At 64.8% G+C, this 19,796-nt stretch overlaps 2 protein-coding genes across 4 annotated transcripts in view; both read left to right on the top strand.

Moving 5' to 3' along the window:
• Window positions 1-2,031, top strand: part of ZFYVE28 (zinc finger FYVE-type containing 28) — a 29,784-nt gene extending 27,753 nt beyond the window's left edge. For all 3 annotated transcript variants that reach the window (XM_040966110.1, XM_040966111.1, XM_040966112.1), the window contains 3 exons: window positions 1,115-1,219; window positions 1,642-1,745; window positions 1,880-2,031. In XM_040966110.1, the coding sequence (XP_040822044.1) occupies window positions 1,115-1,219; window positions 1,642-1,745; window positions 1,880-2,011 (341 nt within the window). In that variant the 3' untranslated portion in view covers window positions 2,012-2,031. The remainder of the gene's footprint in view (window positions 1-1,114; window positions 1,220-1,641; window positions 1,746-1,879) is intronic.
• Window positions 2,032-6,913: 4,882 nt separating this feature from the next.
• MXD4 (MAX dimerization protein 4) lies at window positions 6,914-15,416 on the top strand. Its single transcript, XM_040965843.1, has 6 exons — window positions 6,914-7,042; window positions 7,163-7,262; window positions 9,672-9,701; window positions 14,073-14,187; window positions 14,680-14,842; window positions 14,966-15,416. The coding sequence occupies exons 1-6, from the start codon at window positions 6,979-6,981 to the stop codon at window positions 15,118-15,120; spliced, it is 627 nt and encodes a 208-aa protein (XP_040821777.1). The 5' UTR covers window positions 6,914-6,978; the 3' UTR covers window positions 15,121-15,416.
• The last annotated feature ends 4,380 nt before the right edge of the window (window positions 15,417-19,796 follow it).

The following is a 19,796-nucleotide window of genomic DNA, read 5'->3' as shown; positions in this document are numbered from 1 at the left end:
CTGCTCTCACACACACCTGCAGGAGCACACACTGCTCTCACACATGCAGGAGCACACACTGCTCTCACACACACATGCAGGAGCACACACTGCTCTCTCACACACATGCAGGAGCACACACTGCTCTCACACATGCAGGAGCACACACTGCTCTCACACATGCAGGAGCACACACTGCTCTCTCACACACATGCAGGAGCACACACTGCTCTCACACACACCTGCAGGAGCACACACTGCTCTCACACATGCAGGAGCACACACTGCTCTCACACACACATGCAGGAGCACACACTGCTCTCACACACACATGCAGGAGCACACACTGCTCTCACACATGCAGGAGCACACACTGCTCTCACACATGCAGGAGCACACACTGCTCTCACACACACATGCAGGAGCACACACTGCTCTCACACACACATGCAGGAGCACACACTGCTCTCACACACACATGCAGGAGCACACACTGCTCTCTCACACACCTGCAGGAGCACACACTGCTCTCACACATGCAGGAGCACACACTGCTCTCACACACACATGCAGGAGCACACACTGCTCTCACGCACACATGCAGGAGCACACACTGCTCTCACACACACATGCAGGAGCACACACTGCTCTCACACACACATGCAGGATTTCGTATTTTCGGCTTGCACCTGCACACTGAGTGTTCATGCAGCAGGTATCTGGGGATGCAGCGGGCGTCAGAACATGAACTGATGGGTACAGAGTCACTGCCTTGGGTTGCTGAAGCGTCCCAAGGTAGTAAAGAGGACCCCACCCCTGTTCACTGCTCTGTGTGCTCTTGGGGGGTTGTCATCATTCACCCCAAGGTCGCACAGGCCGTGGACCAGGCCTGGTAAGGTATGTGTGTTTATGCTTGCCAGCCCTGGCCCTGGGTGTACTGCGTGAGGCCTTTTTCTGACAGGGCCTCAGAGACACGGGTGTTGCTCCACTCTTGTGACAGCACTCTGCACTCCTGGGCGCAGCCTGCAGGCCATGGTGCTCCTTGCCACATGCCCTGGCAGGCTCACTTGCTGGGCGGCACAGTCCCCACCTGGGCAGCCACCGCAGAGCAGCATTCTCTCTGTCTTTCTCACAGTCACCCAGACGCTGCGCCGTGCCAACCTAGAGGACTGTGCCCTGTGCCAGGAGACACTGTCGTCCTCTGAGCTTGCATCCAAGGCCTGTGACGGGGACTTTGAAGGTGCGTGGGAGCCCTGGGTGGGAACAGGAGCCGGTTTCAGATGCTGCCCCCACCTTACTCTGATCAGACATGGCCCTGATGGTGCTTCTGAGGCGGGGGCAGCCTCCTACCTGCTTCCCTCCTAGGGTCCAGGTGGGCATGTGGGGTCCCTGGCATGCTGGGCACCAGGGGGAAGGTGAGGAGGAGCTGCAGCAGAGGGGGCAGAGGCCAGGGCTTGGTCACCTAGGCGAGTGCTTCCCCAAGACAACCTCAGGCCTGGTGGCCTGGCTGCAGCTGGAGTGTGAGATGCCCTGCAGAGGGATGCCCTGATGGCGTCTGTGAGGAGGGGACAGGACATGGCTACAGAACACAGCTGGGGCTCCCCAACCCTGTCCCCAGCCTGCCTGCCCTGCCGGGGCTCACAGGCCCGCTTTCCTGGTCAGATCCCCCCGAGTGGGTGCCAGACGAGGCCTGTGGGGTCTGCACCGCTTGCAAAGCCCCCTTCACCGTCATTCGCCGCAGACACCACTGCCGCAGCTGTGGGAAGGTAGGTGCTGCCCGCAGGGTGGCCGCGGCCAGGAGCCCGGAGTGGTCTGGGTGTGGGTCCTGGCCTGGTTGGGCGGAGTCTGGGAGGGCACCCTGGGCACCTGCTCAGCACCGCCTGTCTCCTTCTGCACCCAGATTTTCTGCTCGCGCTGCTCGTCACACTCGGCGCCGTTGCCCCGCTACGGGCAGGTGAAGCCTGTGCGTGTGTGCACACACTGCTACATGTTCCACGTCACGCCCTTCTGCAGCGACAGGGCAGCGGTCTGACGGCTGCCACGTGGGCCGCACCCACCCGCCTGTGCCCTGCCAGGCCCTGCCAGGGCCTCACTGCTGCATCTCCTCTAGCCCCTGCCACTGCCGCCATGGAACCAGCCAGACCCCTGTCCCTGGCCTCCCCACCTCAGGGACCCCAGGCCAGCTGCGGGGCCAGCAGGAGGTCAGCTTGGCCGGAGGGGACCCCAGGCCGGATGCTGGCTGCACTCTGGTGTGGGAGGGCCTGGCCCTGCTGCCACGGCCCCACCTCAGGGCCCTTCTGAAAAACACGCATCTCATTTCTTCTCAGAGGGGGAGGGGCGGGAGGGAAGCTGAGCCCAGGGCTCCTGGCACCACTGTCCACCTATGGGTGGTGCAGGGCACAGCGGGCACAGGTTCCTGGGGCCTGTGGGTCACAGGACTGTCCGCCTCCCTGCTACCTCCCAAGGCCACAGCCCACATGGTCAGGTCTGGGTGAATGGCCCAGCGCCCCAGCACCCCAGCACGAACACCCTCAGGCTTAACCCTCAGGCTTCACGTTGCAATGACGATGGCAATTTTATTTTTAGGGAGAGGACACACCCACTGCTGCTTTTATAGGACAAAACCCGGTTCCCGTGTCATGGCCGAGTCCACAGGCACGGGAGGGGGAGCGGGCAGAGTCTATGACAGAGGGAGACGATATATGAGATGATTATTTTTATTTTCTAAATGCTGTAACTCAGAACCATTTCCATAAATCTATTTACGGATTGCAGGTGAGCCTGTTCCTGTGTGGGTTCCGACCCCGTGTGCGCCTGGGGCTCGTCTGGGTGAGGTGCTGACTCTGCGCCCACCCAGTGTGCAGGCTGAGTGGGCCCTGGGCAGGACCCTGCAGGGGGTTAGCCCCTGCTGTTGGGGCCTGTTCGTCTCCCGGTCTGAGAGAGTCTGAGGGGCGTGGGTCAGCACTCAGCACCCACGCTTGGGGTCCATTCAGGGGCGACTGTGGTCTCAGCTGCCTCTTAAGGGCGTGTCAGGGGTTTGGCTCAGCCTAAGGGCTGCCATGGAGCTGGGACTTCTCTCCATTCTCAGGACGGTCCAGGCCTGTGTGGGGGAGGCAGGGCTGCGACTGGACATTTGGGGCAGGGTGGGGGCTACCTCTGCCGTCACTCCCGGGGTATTCAGCCCTCCAAGGCGCCCTCCTGGGGCCCCCGGATGGTAGGTGTGGACAGGTCTGGGTACTGCCCAGAGTGGCCACCTGTCCTGTTTGTCTAGGAAGCAGTGGTTCCCTGAGCAGAGGTCGCCGAGCCCGACTCAGGCCCTTGGTCCTTCACTTGGCCCTACCAACCCCAAGGACAGAGCTGGGATCTGGCGATGACGGGGCTGGTCCTAAACATTACAGCTTAGGAAGCATCTGGCCTCATGCTCTCCTCACAGCTGGCTTGGGGGCAGAGTGGGGCAGGGCCAGGTGATCCCGGGGTCCCCTACACTGTGGGCCCTCCTACTGCCTTTCCCCCGCCCCAGGCTCTGGCCCTCAAGTCATGTGCAGGGCAGTGAGCTGCCTGGCAGAGCTGGGGTAGGGGTAAGGAGCAGGAAGACTGCCCTGGCTGCCTGTGCCAGACCACCACTCCCGGAGCCCTGCCAGCCATGGACATCCCTGACAGGGAGGCTGGGCTGCTCTGAACTGGCACCCCCACTGCCTCCTGGGTCCTGTGTAGGCCTGGCAGCATCCGCCCCTTCAGCTTCCAGCCACAAGAGAGGTCCTTGCTGGGCCATGCCACTTGCAGCCTGCATGCTCGCAGGACCCCAAGTGAAGCCTTGGGACTTTGAGGGAGCCCTCAGGCTCACAGCACCCCAGGGCTCCCTCCCATGCCCAGGCCACCACCCAAGCCCCCTGCATCACTGCAGACTCCTCCCACGGCTTCTCTCCGCCCTGGCCTCTGAAGCTGCCCTGCTGGCTGCCCCTGGGGCTCACTGCACAACTGGCCTGTGGCCAGGCCAGCAGCCATGCTGATGACCACTGAGACACGGACGCTGGCCATGCAACTCTAGGGCAGCGCCAAGATGGTGGAGTCCTCCAGGGTCCTCACCCATTACCTCCTCCAGGGAGACGGACAGGCCCCCAGTGCAGCCGGACCCAGGGTCTGGAGCCTCTGCATGTTTCTACAGTTGAGTGTGTGTGTGTGTAGGGGGCTGTCTTGCCCCCCACCACCCTCACCAGGATGGGGGAGCAGTTTGTGCACCGGGCCCCCACCTGCTCCTTGGGCTCTCAACTCCACAGTGAGCTGGGGACAGGCGGGCAGGGCCCATCCCCTCCTAGCTGGCATACAGAGCAGACACCACTGAGTGCTCTACCCCAGGCTTCTTCCCCAGGGCCACGGGGCCAGGCTGGGTCCATCTGTCCTGCCGTGCAAGGTCCATCTGTCCTGCCGTGCTGGGTCCGTCTGTCCTGCCGTGCTGGGTCCGTCTGTCCTGCCGTGCAGGCCCACGGACAGAGGCAGGTGTTCAGCCTGTACTTTCCACCTTCTCTCTTCCCATCCAAGTTTGGAATCTTCCCGCATTACTTTTGCATTTTTTTCCCCCTGCAAGAAATTAATTTCACTGACAACTGTCTAAGTGGCCCGGGCTCATGAGCCACTTAGGGAAACTTGTGAAGCCAAAATCTTCCCAGGCCAGCTGTGCTGCCTGTGGCTTCCTGCATCCTCAAGGCCTCAGCGGAAGCAGCGTCCTTGGTGTCAAGCACTGTGGAAGCTCCCAAGTACTCAGAGGCCTGGCCGGGTGCCTGTGCTGGCCGGCCTGGGCCACCAGGGGTCTGCCTCCTGGGCCCAGCTGCCCGCCGCAGCGCCAGGGGCAGAAGCCCCGTCTGCCACAGGGATGACGGTCCATTCCTGTCACCTCCCAGGCCCTGCTCTCTGGCGTCCCATCTGTCCCTCCTTGGACCTACCTGACAACCCCTGGGGAGGGGAACCCAGGCAGGGCAGCAGGAGGAAGTGCTGTGGGGCAGGCTAGCCACACTGTCGGCCAGGGGGATGTGGGGGCCTGGGTCTGGACTGCCTCTCCACCACCTCACAGTGGCGTTCGTGCCCCCATGGTTGCCCCAGACTCACTTCCCGGTCTTCCCCTTCCCGCCCGGCCCCGGGTGTGGGACGGTGCAGGCCAGCGCAGCCCCTGGCTAGGTCGCCCATCATGCCCGCTTCGCCCTGGACACAGCTCCACACCTTGCTCCCAGGGAACGGCGAGCACGCAGGCGCAGGGGAGCACCGGGTGCTGGGTGCGGCTGGGGTGGGGTGTCCCATAGGAGCCTGGGTGGTGGCTGACGATCCCCAGGCTGGCAGGAAGACAGTGTGCCACAGCCACACTGCGTACCTGCACCGGCCCCGGGGCGGAGAGGCAGAATTCACCGAGTGGTCCACACCTTGCCAGCTGCTGAATCCCAGCTGGGGAGCCTTACTAACCCTCTTTTCTACCTCCTCAAGGGGTGGGGGTAGGGGGGCCATGCCCAGGCGCTGGTAGGGGCCCAGGTGACAGCCTCGAGCAGGGGACGCAGCGGCGGCGGGTCCTGCGGGGCAGGTGGCACAGGCGGACAGGAAAGCGCAGGACGCGGCGTCGGTCTCCCCCAAGGCAGGCAGCCCGCGTGCGCGGGGTCATGCACTCAGCCCCCTTCTGCTGGGATCCCCGAGAGACCCCACATGCAGCTGTGACCCAGGAATCCCCGAGGCCTGGGGACACCCTCTATCCTGCACGGGCAGGCTCCAGCCAGCGCATCCAAAAGGGAAGTTCCAGGAGTCGGCGATGGGGGAAGGGGCGTGCTGCCATTGGGCCAGGTTCGGGTACTGGGGGCCGAGCCACACCTGCCCTGCGGGACGCAGCGAGCTGCAGGTCCGACACAGAACGCGCAGCCCTCCCCCAACCAGGCCAGGGCACACGACGCGTTCCGAGGGACTCCTCGCCCAGTGGACGTGCTCCGATCCTGCGCGCCCGAGGGTGGAGCCGGGCCCGAGCGTGGACCCCGAGCCCGAGCGTGGGTCCCGAACCCGAGCGTGGATCCCGAACCCGAGCGTGGGTCCCGAGCCCGAGCGTTGGTCCCGAGCCCCGAGCGTGGATCCCGAGCCCGAGCGTGGGTCCCGAGCCCCGAGCGTGGGTCCCGAACCCGAGCGTGGATCCCGAGCCCGAGCGTGGATCCCGAACCCGAGCGTGGGTCCCGAGCCCGAGCGTGGGTCCCGAGCCCGAGCGTGGGTCCCGAGCCCGAGCGTGGGTCCCGAGCCCGAGCGTGGATCCCGAGCCCGAGCGTGGACCCCGAACCCGAGCGTGGACCCCGAGCCCGAGCGTGGACCCGGGCCCAAGCGTGGACCCCGAGCCCGAGCGTGAGTCCCGAGCGTGGACCCGGGCCCAAGCGTGGACCCCGAGCCCGAGCGTGAGTCCCGAGCGTGGACCCCGGGCCCCATCTTAACGGGCCGTCCGCAGCACCTGCGCGCCTCGCTTCCTCCCGGCAACGCATCCGGCCGCGGCGTCCTCATTGGCCGCACGCCCCGCCGCCGCCCATTGGTCCGTGGGGCTCCTGTTTTACATAGGCCGCCCTGAGCCAATGAACACGTAGCACCTACTTAACATGCACGGCGCTCGCCAATCGGCGAGCGCGGGGGCTGGGCCACCACGTGCTGTTGCTAAGCTTGGGCTTCTAAATTGTTACTACAGCGGCCGGCCAATCGGAGCAGCGCTCGGCATCTGTCAACACGCCCGGCCCGCCCCTATTGGCCGCGGCCCGGCGTGGCGCCCGCCTCCCGCAGCCGCAGCGCCGCCCGCCATTGGCCGGCGCCGCCGCCGCTCGCCCTGAGGTGTCAATTTGAGGGCCCGAGGCGGAGGGTGGCGGCCGAGCGCTCCGGGGAGTCCGGCCGCGGCGGGGAAGTGGGGCGGCCGGGCGCGCGCGCGGGGCGGGCGGGCGGCCAGCGGAGCCGGCCGGGCAGCGGCCGCCGCCGTCCCGAGTGCGCGGGGCGCGCGGGAGGATGGAGCTCAACTCGCTGCTGATCCTCCTGGAGGCGGCCGAGTACCTGGAGCGCAGGGACCGAGGTAGCCGCGCCCCGCGCGCCCTGCTCCCCGCCCCGGCCCCCGCCGCTTGCTGCCCGCCGGGGCTCGCGGGGGCGGCCGGCGGGGGAGGGCGCCGCGCTGACCGAGCCCGTCTGTCCGCAGAGGCCGAGCACGGCTACGCCTCCGTCCTGCCCTTCGACGGCGACTTCGCCAGGAAGAAAACAAAGGCGGCGGGCCTGGCGCGCAAGGCCCCGAACAACAGGTACCGCCCGCTCCCCGCGCGCCCCCCGTCCCGCCGGGTCCGCCCGGCTTCCCGAATCCCGTCCCGCAGTCCCCCGTGCCCAGCACTGCCCGGCCCGGGCCCCGACAGCCCCGGCCGCTGCTGCGCGCCCCGGCGGCCGGCCTGGAGGAGGAGGCGCGCCCGGGGCCCCGGCTGCCCAGCCCCGCCCGGCCGCAGCCCCGCCCGCGCCGTCGCCATCTTCCCGCGGCCGCGCCTCCTTGGTCTCTCGCGTAAACAGTGCCACGCGTACAGCCCGGCCGCCCCGGGGTCTCCTCCCGCAGCCGCTCCCGCCCCTGACCTGTGCTGGACTTTTCCGGGCAGGGGCAGAGTTGCCAGTCGGTGCTGACCCGTGCCCGGTGTAGGGCGCTGCGGCCCTGACGCCTGCTTGTCCCTTGCCCCCCACTGCTAGGCTGGCCATCCCGCATCCCCAGGGAGCTCAGACAAAGGAGCCAGACCCTCAGCCCCGTGAAGCCGCCGCCACAGGTGCTAGGTCCCGTTCTTGGGCGCAGATGCAGGAGGGGGGCAGGCTCCTCACAGCGGCCCCTGAGCGCTGGGGGGTGCTGACTGTGCACAAACTTAGAGCTATGCCGCGGGAGGAGGGGGTGAGCTTCCTGGGGCTGTGCCTCCCCCAGGCTGCCATGCACAGGGGCCCCTGGCACACCCTGGCCTCTGCCCCTGAGGGGCTTGAGCTGTGCGAAGGGTGCGGCTCGTTCCTGTGGCCTGCCTGGGCTCGGGAGAGGAGGGGCTGACCCTGGGGACACAGCTCTGTGGCGGCCTGGGCCTGCCAGGGAGCTGCCCTGGCCAGAACCCATGTCTGTCGCCCAGCCTCCGTCCCCTGCTGTGCACCGGTGCCCCATGGCCCCGAGACCCCCTCCTTGGTCAAGGCCAGAAGCCGACCACCAGTCTGGTGGCCGAGGCGTCCTCTTGTCCCCGAATGCCCCGAATGTCCCATGTGTTTCGCCCATCTGCTTCCAGCCTCCCTCTCCTGCCACGGCTTGCGTCCCCAGCGGGACGCTGGCCACCCTCCACACTGTGCACTGGCACAGAGACCCTGGGGCTCCTGGGCCTTCCCAGCCAGGTGCACCCTGGTGCACTGCAGTCCCACTGGCCAGGGCCTGTGGCGGCCTCTTCCGTGGAGGCCCCTTCCGTGGAGGCCTCAGTCCCTGCCCCCCAGCTGTGAGTCTCCTGGTCTTGCTGAAGCAAGGGCAGGGTCCAGGTCGCTGTGGGGCTCAGGGTGAGAGCGGGTGGCTGCTCACAGGGTACGGAGGGGTTCCAGGAGCCTGTACAGTGCTGAGAGCAGGGAGCACATGGGAGGGGCTGGAGCCAGGAGCAGGGGGAGTGCCCTAAACACTGTCCCCAGGGAACTGTCCCCCAGGCTGCCCCACCCCACCTTGCCACGATGCCTGCTGAGCCTGCAGCGTGAGGTTCAGCCAGGTGCTGTCCTTGGAGGGGCAGGCAGGCTCCCTGACACCCTCAGCTACCGGCAGGTGGGGCGGGAAGAGCCCTGGACGACCCCCAAAATTACAGAGGCCTGGGCCCTCCTCTACCTTTACCACGTCAGCTGGGGCAGAGGTTGGCACGGACAGCGTGGGCATCAGGCCCGGAGAGGGAGACACCAAGTCCGAGCTTCCTGGAGCAAGGGAAAGCAAGGCCAGGTGGGCACAGGTTTGCAGAAGCTTCTGGAAGGAGCAGAACTCAGGGCTTGCGATAGGTGTGTTCCAAGATGGCCTGAACCCTCTACTTGTGTGTGTGGCAGTCTGGCAGGCCCAGGGGTTCCCCAGCCCCAGATTGGAGGGTTATGGAGCTGGGAGCTGGTTCCGTGGCTTCATTGTTCTTGAGGGGGCTCATCCTCCTGGGGTGCTGAACGGTGTTCCAGCTGGGGGCAGGGGTCGGCAGCGGCTGCGTCCCCTGTACCTGCTACCCCAGCAGGCATCTGTCCTTCGGAATGCCCTCGCGGGCTGCCCAAGCTGTGGCTGCATGTTCCTGGCCGTCCCCGTAGGCCTGGTGGTGTGCTGATGATGTCTGGACAGGGACCCCGTCTCCCGGGGCATGGCTCAGTGCTTGCTACGGGAGCAGTCCTCTGTGCCGGCCCCATGTCGGCTGCAAGGACACAGCTGGCCTCGGGGTGTGGCGAGCCGAGAGGCAGGCAGTTAAGGTGCCCAGGCGGCTGCTGTTCCCAGGCCCCCCCACCCTTCTGGCTGGAGGCCCAGCTGCTCCTGCTGCCCTCAGCACCCATGGGCCTCCCTACATGGTCCGGCGGTCCTGGGCACCTGCCTTTCCCTGTGGCTGGGTGCAAGCTCTCCCTGGCCCTATACTTTCCAGTCCCAAGCCCAAGGCCTCCCCAGGACCGGACAGCAGAGTGAAGCTGTGTCTTTCTGTCTCTTTAAACAGGTCTTCACATAACGAATTAGAGAAGCACAGGTAAGTGACTCTCCCACTCCGCCACGCACGGTCCAGCCCCCATGGAGCCCCACTATGCGCTGTCCAGCCCCAGTAGGAGCCCCCACCACGCACGGTCCAGCCCCCTTGGAGCCCCACTATGCGCTGTTCAGCCCCAGTAGGAGCCCCCACCACGCACGGTCCAGCCCCCATGGAGCCCCACTATGCGCTGTCCGGCCCCAGTAGGAGCCCCCATGGAGCCCCACTATGCGCTGTCCAGCCCCAGTAGGAGCCCCCACCACGCACGGTCCAGCCCCCATGGAGCCCCACTATGCGCTGTCCAGCCCCAGTAGGAGCCCCCACCATGCACGGTCCAGCCCCCATGGAACCCCACTATGCGCTGTCCAGCCCCAGTAGGAGCCCCCACCACGCACGGTCCAGCCCCCATGGAACCCCACTATGCGCTGTCCAGCCCCAGTAGGAGCCCCCACCACGCACGGTCCAGCCCCCATGGAGCCCCACTATGCGCTGTCCAGCCCCAGTAGGAGCCCCCACCACGCACGGTCCAGCCCCCATGGAGCCCCACTATGCGCTGTCCAACCCCAGTAGGAGCTCCCACCACGCTCGGTCCAGCCCCATTGAACTCCGCAATGCACGGTCCAGCCCCATTGAGCCCCACCACGCATGGTCCAGCCCCCATGGCACCCCCACCACACACAGTCCAGCCCCCATGGAGCCCCCACCACGCTTGGTCCAGCCCCAGTAGGAGCCCCCCCATACTCGGTCCAGCCCCCATGGAGCCCCCACCATGCACGGTTCAGCCTTGAATGGCCAGGCTGTGGTGGGCAGCTGTGCGTCCCTCCCTCTGACAGGTCTGCCATGGCCAACAGTTCTATCAGGCCTTCCCTTTGCTGGGAAGGGCTCCATCTTGGGAGGCAGGGCTGGGGCCTAGTCAGGGTCCCTTGCGCTGGGTGGCAGTTGGAGCCAGTGCTGCTGGGAATGGACGGGGCACCTGTCTGAGCAGAGGGGTTCGGCCCGTTTGCTCATAAGCCTCTGGCCTGTCCTGGCCCTGCTCTTGTAAGCCACAGGAGCCTTGCCCAGGGCCTCGTGTGCCTGATAGTAGACTACAGTCCAACTCAGGGTTAGCCCACCACGGGGACCACAGGACCTGGGTCACCCTGCCGGCCTGCCCTGGTCATGGCCAGTGCAAGAGTTGCCCTTGCCTGTGACTCTGCCAGTGGGGACAAGAGGGATGAGCATGGCTACCTCATGGATGCCAGTAGGAGCTTTGGGTGGGCATGGGAGTGTCAGGGTTTCGACTGATTGAGGGGCCCCTCGCCAGGACCCTGGTGGGAGGAGTCTCTCTTGGCCTTGGCTCCTGTCTGACCTGGGCTGGGTCTTTGTTTCCATGGTGGCAGGTGGGCAGAACGGGGTGGTCTGTCTTCCAGTTGACCCTCCCCAGCCACCCCGGGTTAAGGCTTGGAGCTAGGCCAGTTCCCCGCCTCTGCACCCACGGCAGCGCCAACTTCCGCTCCCCCAGGATCTGGGCCTTTGGCTGGGGCGGGTGGCGGGGCAGGGAGGGAACACTGTGTTCTCTGAGGAGCTGTACTTCCTGGACTGCCTCTGTGTGTGTGTGCGCATGTGCATGTGCTTGGGGTTCCCAGGAGGCCACAGGAGGAGTGGGGTGCAGGCTCATGAGACGGACAGGAGGAGGAGGAGCAGCCCTGCAGTGAGGAGGGCAGGAGGTGATGTGTGGGAGTGGACAGGTGGCAAGAGCTTGGCGGCCTGCGGGGAAGGACTGCCCTTTGCCCCTTGGCCCTGTCCTGCACCTCGGGGCCTTCCTGAAAGCTGCAGGAGGGGACTGCTGTGGCAGAGGGGGCACCCCCTGTCCTGGAGCTGGGCCACCTGGCCGGAGCCCGTGCCAGATAGGACTGGCCGCAGGAAGGAAGGAAGCTCCTGCCTGGGCCGTCCACAGGCCTGGACCGCGCCTTCCCTAGAGTCCCTCATCAGGCTGGCTTGGGACTTGCCCTCGGGGTTTTCTGAGCCCCCCCACGGCAGCCCTAGCCACCCCCTCCACCTTCTGTCCCTGGAAGGTGAGTACCTCTGGCAGGTCTGCTCCGTCTGGTGGCCCTCCTGGGCCCAGCTCCAGGCTTTGGCCTGCCCTCGTGGCCCCCACACCTTGTGTAGTGGCAAGACCCCCAGTTTGGGTGGATGTCCCAAGGGACCAGGGCCGTCATGAGCAGCCTCCGATAGGGTCTGTGCTGAGCAGGCCGGCAGGCCCGCAGCAGGTAGGGGCGCACTGAGGCCACCCTGGGATGCTGGGGCCTGCCACAGCCATCCGCTGCTCTCCAGTGCCATGACAGTGAGGAGGTGCTGGGAAGGGCCGTGTCGAGGGCCCTGGCTGGGCAGTTCATCGGTGCTGCTGGCTCTGCTGCACCTCACCGATTCCTGCAGCACATGGGCAGAGGTGGGTGTGATGACGCCCCCGGGGACGCGGCTGCCCTGTGCAGTTATGACGTGTGTGCGTGTGGGTTTCCAGGTGGCTTTGGCTCCCGAGAACTTCTGCTCCTGACATGGCCTCACCCCACCCCCCTCCCCACCCCTACAAACAGCCCCCCACCCCAGGAGCCCAGGGCCGAGTCCTTGTCCCTGGTATTGCACTAACCAATGTCAGCAGGGGACCTTGATGTCCACTGGGTGCTGCCTTGCTCCTAGGACTGCCATTGCCCTGCCTCCTGCCGGGCACCGTGCCCCTCTGGGTGGTGTGCAGGGCACCCACTCAGATCTGTGTCCCTGGGAAGGAGAGGGGACATGTAGGACTCAGAAGCAGGGCCTCCGGTCCACGATGCCAGCCCACGTGTCTCGTCCATGACAGTGATGCTCAGGGCCTTCCCCAGTGGCGTCTCTCCTGCCAGCAGACCGACCAGTCCCCGCCCCAGCCCGCCTCACAGCCTGGCTGTGGGCAGAGCACGCTAGCGTGCCCTGGCGTGAGCGAGGGGAGGCGCCTGGTCCCGCTCCCGCCACGTCGCCTCCCTGCCCTGTGTTACAGCTGTGGCCGCTGCCCTCCCCGTGACGCGTGCGTGCTGCCAACGCCACGGTACTAATCGTGTCTTCTGTGTGTGCTGCCGTGTCTCTCTCCTTGTCTCTCAGGTGTGTGGTATTTTTTTTCTTTCTTGTACAAACGTGTCTTTCCTGATTGTAACACGCTGAGTCCTTGTTTAGCAAACCTGGAAAAGTGCAGAAATAAACGTGAGCTGTGGTGCTTGCTGTGTCCTGTCCCATCTCTCGTGTGCGTCCGCTCTCTGTGTCCGACAAGCCTGGGCTGCTTGCTGACTTTTCTCTTCTGCTTGTGTTTTGATCTGCCCCAGGCAGTGCTTGGGTCCCGCCGACAGGGTGATGGAATCCCTGCCTCACTTTTACCCCTGTGGTGCCCCGACCCCGTCCCCAGGAGGGCCCTTCCTGAGGTGGAGCACATGGCTCCTTGCCCACCCTGGATCCTGGGGGTGCATGGGGGCAGCTGAAGCCACCCAGACCCGGACTGGCTCTGTGCTGACTCAGCCACCCCCAGCTGCCTCCTGGCCCAGCACAGCCTCAGTCCCACGCCCGCAGTCCTCTTTAAGGTCCAGCTCAAGAGCTGGTAGAGTTTGTAGACCGCACACACTCGCTGGCCAGGGAGGTGTGCTGTCACTGGAGAGCACGAGGTGGGCCCCGTGGACAGGGTCCTTATTCCCCCAGCTGCCTCTCCCGGCAGCCCCGCCTGCTCTGTCCACAGGAACCGGCCAGGTCCCTGCCCGGGTCCCTCTCTGGAGCACAGGGCACGCTAGGCAGCAGGCATAGAAGCTGGGCACAGTGATGGCGCTGCTGGGAGACAGTGGGCGTGGGAGACGCAGGCCGCGATGGGGGCCAGGTTGTGGGCTGCAGGCTCCTAGACTTCCCTAAGCTGGGCAGTGTAGGAGGCCGCGCCAGCGGCCGCTGAGCCCAGGTGTCACGCGGGACAGGCCAAGGGATGGCCACTGGGCACCGGGTGTCGTGCAGCGCCAGGCCAGGGGCTGGAAGGGCTGATGTCCTCCTGGTTGCTCAGTGTCCAGGACATTTCAGCACTTCTGGGAAAGGCAGGTATCTTGTGAATGACCCCTCGGTGCATGGCGGCTCTGAGTTCCCAAAGGGTTACTAAGCTTGGGGTGCTGGGAGCTGGTTCTCGGCCACCCCTTGCCCTGACCAACTTGTACTTCTGGGAGGACAGAACCTGGAGAGCACTGTGGGCCTGATGAGGCTGGACGATGGCCACCTCGCCTTTTGCTGCCCCTGTAGCATGGTGCCTGGTGGGGTCACCGGGAGGGAGGCCTGGCCCTCTGCCTGCCCACAGCCAGGCTCTGTTGCCTAGCCCCACGGTCCTGTCTCTGGCTCTTTCAGACGAGCCAAACTCAGGCTATACCTGGAGCAGCTGAAGCAGCTGGTGCCCCTGGGCCCCGACAGCACCCGCCATACCACGCTGAGCCTCCTGAAGCGAGCCAGGATGCACATCAAGGTGAGGCGAGCACCTGGTACCCACCCCACCCCACTGTCTCCCTGGGGCAGCCCAGGACAGCCCAGAGGTGGGAGGCTCTGGGGAGCTGGAGAAGGGCACGGGAGCAAGTCCGACTTTTGTTGGGCATGGAGGGGAGGGGGAGAGGGTGGAGCGGTTCTCTGGGCCCTGGGCTGTGCAGGGCAGCCTGGGGCGGGTGTGGAGTGGAGGGGAGGTAGATAGCCTCCTGACACAGCAGGATTGAAGGCCTTGGGAGACTGCAGCCTGTGGCAGGCCCTCACAGGGTGCTCACTGCCCAGCAGCGGGGAGGGTGGGGCTCATGGTTCAGGAGGGTTTGCAGATGACAGCAACGGGGGCGTGCAGAGATGGAGGTGCTGGGGGTGGGGGGAGTGGGAGCTGCAAGTGGCTGGCGTCCCGCAGGCCTGGGAGGTGGCCCCGGGTGTGACTGCCTGACTGAGCCACTCTAGGCTCATAGCCCATGCCCCCATCTCCCAGAAACTGGAGGAGCAGGACCGCCGGGCCCTGAGCATCAAAGAGCAGCTGCAGCGCGAGCACCGCTTCCTGAAGCGGCGCCTGGAGCAGCTGTCGGTGCAGAGTGTGGAACGTGTGCGCACAGACAGCACGGGCTCTGCTGTGTCCACCGACGACTCAGAGCAAGGTGGGGCTGGGGCCCTGGGGGTGGTCCTCACTGCCAGCCTGCCGAAGGGGCATTGGCTGGGGTCCCCGGAGGCCAGGCTCTGGGCTAGAACCAGCCTGACCTCGTTCCCTCTCTCCTCCCCAGAAGTGGACATAGAGAGCATGGAGTTCGGATCCGGGGAGCTGGACAGTGTGGGCAGCGGCAGCGACGTGGATGACCACTACAGCCTGCAGAGTGGCGGCTGCGGTGCCAACTTCGGGCCTCCCTGCCGGCGGCCTGGCCGCCCTGGCCTCTCCTAGGCCAGCGCCCTTCACTCCTTGGCCTGCCCGCCCGGCTGAGCGTGTCAGCCCTCCTGTCCTCCCTTGACCGACACCAGCCTCTCCACGGGCCACTGCTGTGCCATTCTGGAAGCTCCAGCTGCCGCCTGGGCTTGTCTGCCTGCCTGCCTGCTGGTCAGGGCCCGCCGAGCCGCCCGCCCGTCCTGCCCGTGCGGGGCCCATGGCAAGGGCAACAGGGCAGAGCACTGCGTGGTCGCCCACGGTCTGTCATCAGATTCCTAATCATTCCAGAAGTATTAAATGTTCATTGCTGCAAACCTCGGCAGGCGCCATGTCAGGGGGCTTAATGACCACTTCGGGGAGCTCAAACTACTCCCCCCACCGCCCGAGCCTGGATGCTGGGAAGGAAGACGTGGCTGCCCGTCCGTCCGTCGGGCCATGCAGGCTCCCAAGGTGTGGACAGAGGGATCTGTGAAGGGCGGGACTTGGGTGAGCAACCCCAGGGTAGGCGGGCGGAGGGGCCATCCCCACCCTGCAGGTCCTGGAGTCAGCTAGGGTGGCTGCTGGCTTGGTCGGACCCTGAGTCACACACGCAGGCACCCCAGGACAGCATGTGGGTGACCGGGGCAGCAGGTCAGCCTTCAGCCAGCTCATGCTTGACACCTGTGCCCAGCTCACCTGCTGGGCGGGTACAGCTACCACTTCCTCCAGCTTTCTCGTCTCCCTTTGAACAAACCAAACCGCAAATGGTGGGGGAGCTTTGTGCCACCAGCTCCTGCCCATGTCCACCCTGGCTGGCAAAGAAGCTTTTCCAAAAAGAAAGAAAAAAGGAACAGATTCTTTTTCTTTTAAGCAAGAGAAAGAGCTCTGAAGCCTGGGCCGCAGGCGGGCAGCGCGCCTTGCTTTCCAGAAGATTTTTTTACTCTACTTTCCTAGCTGCTGTTACGTCCTTGGTTGCTGAGGGGTGGGAGCCACCCAGCGTCTCAGGGACCTGTCCCTCTGTCACGCCGTCACAGTGTGCCTTGCGCCCTGCTTGTCACCACCAGCATGTCCCTCCTGGCTCGCAGGCTGCCCCGGCTGGCCTGCCCCCACTCTGCCCCAGCAGTCCCCTCGCCCCCCAGCCTCTGTGGCCACGGCTCCTGGGAGTGGTGCCCGCTACTTTTTGCAGCGGGTGGGGCTGTGGTTTGCCCCCTGGGCTGCGCTGGGGAAAGAGGGCCTCCTGGCTAGAGGTGGGCTTGTGAACCAGAGAGAATCTCACTCATGCCCCCATGTAGGCTTCTTCAAACCCTGGCCTGGGGCCAGGACCCTGGGTTTGAGACATTGGCAGCTGAGATGGACAGCATTCGTCCCTGGTGCTGTGGGCCGTAGGCGTCCACTGGCCATTTATTCCTGTGCTCCTTGTCCCTGGAGACAGGCAGTAATGCCTGGGCGGCAGGGTGTGCCCACACATGTGCCCCTGCCGCCTCCTCCCCCAGCGTATTGCTAAGCAAGTTCCAAACGTGGAGAAAAATTTGTGTTTGCATTGTCAGTTGCACCAATGGACACCCCAGCATGTGGGCCTCTTGAGATAGACAGGGCTCCCTAGAAATAGCTGTGGTGCAGAAGTTGAAATGTGGGAGCCTAGGATGGTTGGCGAAGAGCAGGGGGGCACAATGGAGTCTGCACCCCTCACCCGATTGCCCGGGTGGGTGTGAGGGAGAAAGGCAGATGTCCCCTGAGCCGTCCCTTCTGTACCCTCTGCCCATGGAGTGTGGGTAAGAACCTACTCCAGGGCGGGAGGCGGGTGGGCAGGACCCCAGGAACCCTCCCAGCCCGTGACAGGCACAACCTCACTGGCCCCTCAGCCCGAGGCGCCCACGTGGCCTTGGGACTGGGCCTTGCAGTGGGCTCCAGCCGCCCTTCCTGCTCCCCACAGGTGGGTGAGGGGTGGCCCTCAGTAGGAATGGGGCTGTGCTGGGAGTCACTTGAGCATTCCTCTCGGCCGCATCCGTGGCACAGGCCGGCGGATGCCAGGGGCTGCGGGTCCTGCATGTATCTGCCCACGTGGGCCAACATGGTGTTGGGGCCAAGGGTCTGGAATCCCATGCGCAGGCGCGGGGACGCCAAGGCAGACTCCACACTGTGGTGCAGGCCCAGCCGGCAGGGGAGATGCTGCCGGCGGTGGCCCTGGTCAGCCTCCACTGACCTGACTCCATGTGGCGGCCAGGCGCTTGACCTGTCTGCCTGCCGGCTGGCCTGAAGGAATGCCATCCTCTGCCTCTCTCAGGGTTAGGATCCCAGTGCCTCCCCAGTGCCTCCCCCCCAGTACGATGAGGGTACCGGGGAGGTGGGTGCCAGAGTCTGGGGTGGCACAGGGTGGGGGAGTGGTATGCAACAAGCTCCATGCTGGAGAGTTAGAGATGGGGCGTCCACCTGCCTGTCCACCAGGTGGGCTGTGCTGTGTCATTATGTCATTGTAATATAAATACAGATTTTTATACCTCACCCTCTGTCTTCCAGTTTTTTCCATCTCTGCTTTGCTGCCCGTTCCGCAGCCTCCTGCTAGCAGGTCTGGACCAGCTGGCGCTGATCCTGCAGAATGCCATGCTGGCCGTCACACACTGCCCTAGCCTCTGCCGGCTGCAAGGACTGGCAAGCCATTCCTCTCACTGCTCTCCAGCCCTCGCCGTGGCCAGAGCTGGACTCACTCAAGGCAGGATGGAGGTGGAAGCCCACTGCGTGCTCTCAGTGCCAGCCTCGCTGCTTTGCCCCAGCTCGGCCTGAGCACTGCCCATTGGGCACACCTTGTGTTCTGCTGGCCAGGTACACGCTCAACGGAGGCTGTTGCTGGTGGAATACCCACCGCTCAGCCCCAGCCCTGGGGGCCCTGATCCTCAAAGGCCTGGATTAGGCAGCCCTCAGCTGCTTCGAGAGAGGGGAGGGCATCCAGGAGCCTTTGCCTGGGGCACTGGGCCAGGGCAACGCCAGAGCAGGGGATCAGCATGCCATGTGTGCAGCAGAACCCACTGGAGAAGGCCCAATGGGACTCGCTGGCAGGGGGCAGGGTTCTGGTGACCTTGGGAGGGGACTTTCCCGTCTCAGTGGGCAGCAGTGGACTCCGGTTTCTGGGACCTGTGTGGGCTGTGGGGAAGGGGACTGGAGAAGCGTTGCCTTCAGGAGGCGGCTGGGTCTTGGAGCTGGTGGGACTCGGCTGTTAAGATCATCCCGGGCATCGGAATTCCAGATGCTGTGAGTCGGGTCATTCCCACCACCACTTCCTTGTGGGGGTGCATGGGTGCCAGGGACTGTGACAAGTCCTCTGAGTGTCGTCCCAGCTCGGAGCGGGTGGGATGTCCTGCTTGTCGCCTTGTGGGGTGGGTGAGTGGGAAGAAAGGCCACTGGCCGGCTCAGCTATGGCCCCAATTTGGCCGGGTCCCTGTGATGGGGCTGGTGCCCATCCCCAGCTGTCTCTCTGGCCCCCTTGGGCGTGTGTGTCCTGGCGGACCGACCAGGTGGTGCCTCTGGCAGAAGTGGGTCCATCCCACTACCTTCATCAAAAATGGCACTGGACAGCGTCGGTGACCTCGGCTCTGACCTCTGACTTTTAAAGTCGGCCTGAAAAGATGGTGTGCAGAACTTGACTTTTCAAAGAAGCCTCAGACAGGAAGGAGTGGCCAGCAGCAGCCACACTTGATCCCTGCAGCTCATCTGTTTATTATTTTTATTGGTGTAAAAAACAGATTTTATGTGGTCCAGATGTAGCTCCACCAATACGGAGAAGCTTCGTCCCTCCCTCTCCTTCCCGTGGAATCCTCTCTCCTGGCCCCAGGAAGGCCCTAGATGCTCCTGCGGAGAGGCGGGCAGACCACGCGGGGCGCGTGCTGACTTAGGTCCAGAAGACAACTTTCTGTCCCTTGTGCTCCGGGGGCGGATTGCATCATGATTTTCTGTACTTTCAGCCCCCCGCCCCCAACAGCTTTGCAATAAGGAGCTGTGGTTGGCAACTCAGTCAGGTGGGGAACTTGGAGGCGCAAGAAGCCCCCCTGCTGGCCGGGTTCCAGCCTGGGCTGGGGTCAGTCTGCGCCTTCCGGCACCTTTAATTCTTCTCCTGAGAGTCCCTCCTCTGTCTACAAACATCCCCAAGTGCCCGGGCTCCCACCCCTCATCCGCGTCCACTGCTCCTCCTCGGCAGGGCTCTGGCCGGGGAGAGGGCCGAGGAGAGGGGCGCCCGCTGCCCTGTGCTCTCGCGGCAGGTCTTCCCGGCACGGTGGCTTCGCGAGCCTTTGCTATTTTCCAAAGGGGGAGGACAAAAAGCAAACCAGGGCTAATGGGAAGTAGCTCCGACTCAAGGCTCAGCTGCAGCACCTGCTCAGGATGGGAAGGAGGCATGCAGGAGAGACCCCCGCACCCGTGGGGGACCCGCACCCGGCTCCGAGCAGCTCCTGCCGTCGCGGCCGTGTGCGGAGAGAGCCAGCGATGGAAGATCTGCCTTTCCAATAAAACTAGCATATCCGTATATATATTTAGTGAAGAAAGACTATTCAGAGGTGTCTACCTAGACCCACAAGACCAGAACCTTGCCTGACCTCAGGGTCACTTGTCCCAGGGGATCCCGCCCCTCGCAATTTCCCATGTTAACTTGTGGAAGCAGATGTTGCAGATGTTGTGTGGTCTGCCCCACTCAAGTGATTCCCTTAAGGGTCTGCTCTCTGGCCCGC

Source organism: Ochotona curzoniae, unplaced genomic scaffold (genome assembly GCF_017591425.1).
Source record: "Ochotona curzoniae isolate NIBS_2020 unplaced genomic scaffold, NIBS_Ocur_1.0 scaffold_4505, whole genome shotgun sequence".
In the NCBI taxonomy this organism is placed as follows: domain Eukaryota; kingdom Metazoa; phylum Chordata; class Mammalia; order Lagomorpha; family Ochotonidae; genus Ochotona; species Ochotona curzoniae.
Note: the sequence above shows the minus strand (reverse complement) of the source record. Positions and strands in the feature narration are given on the sequence as shown.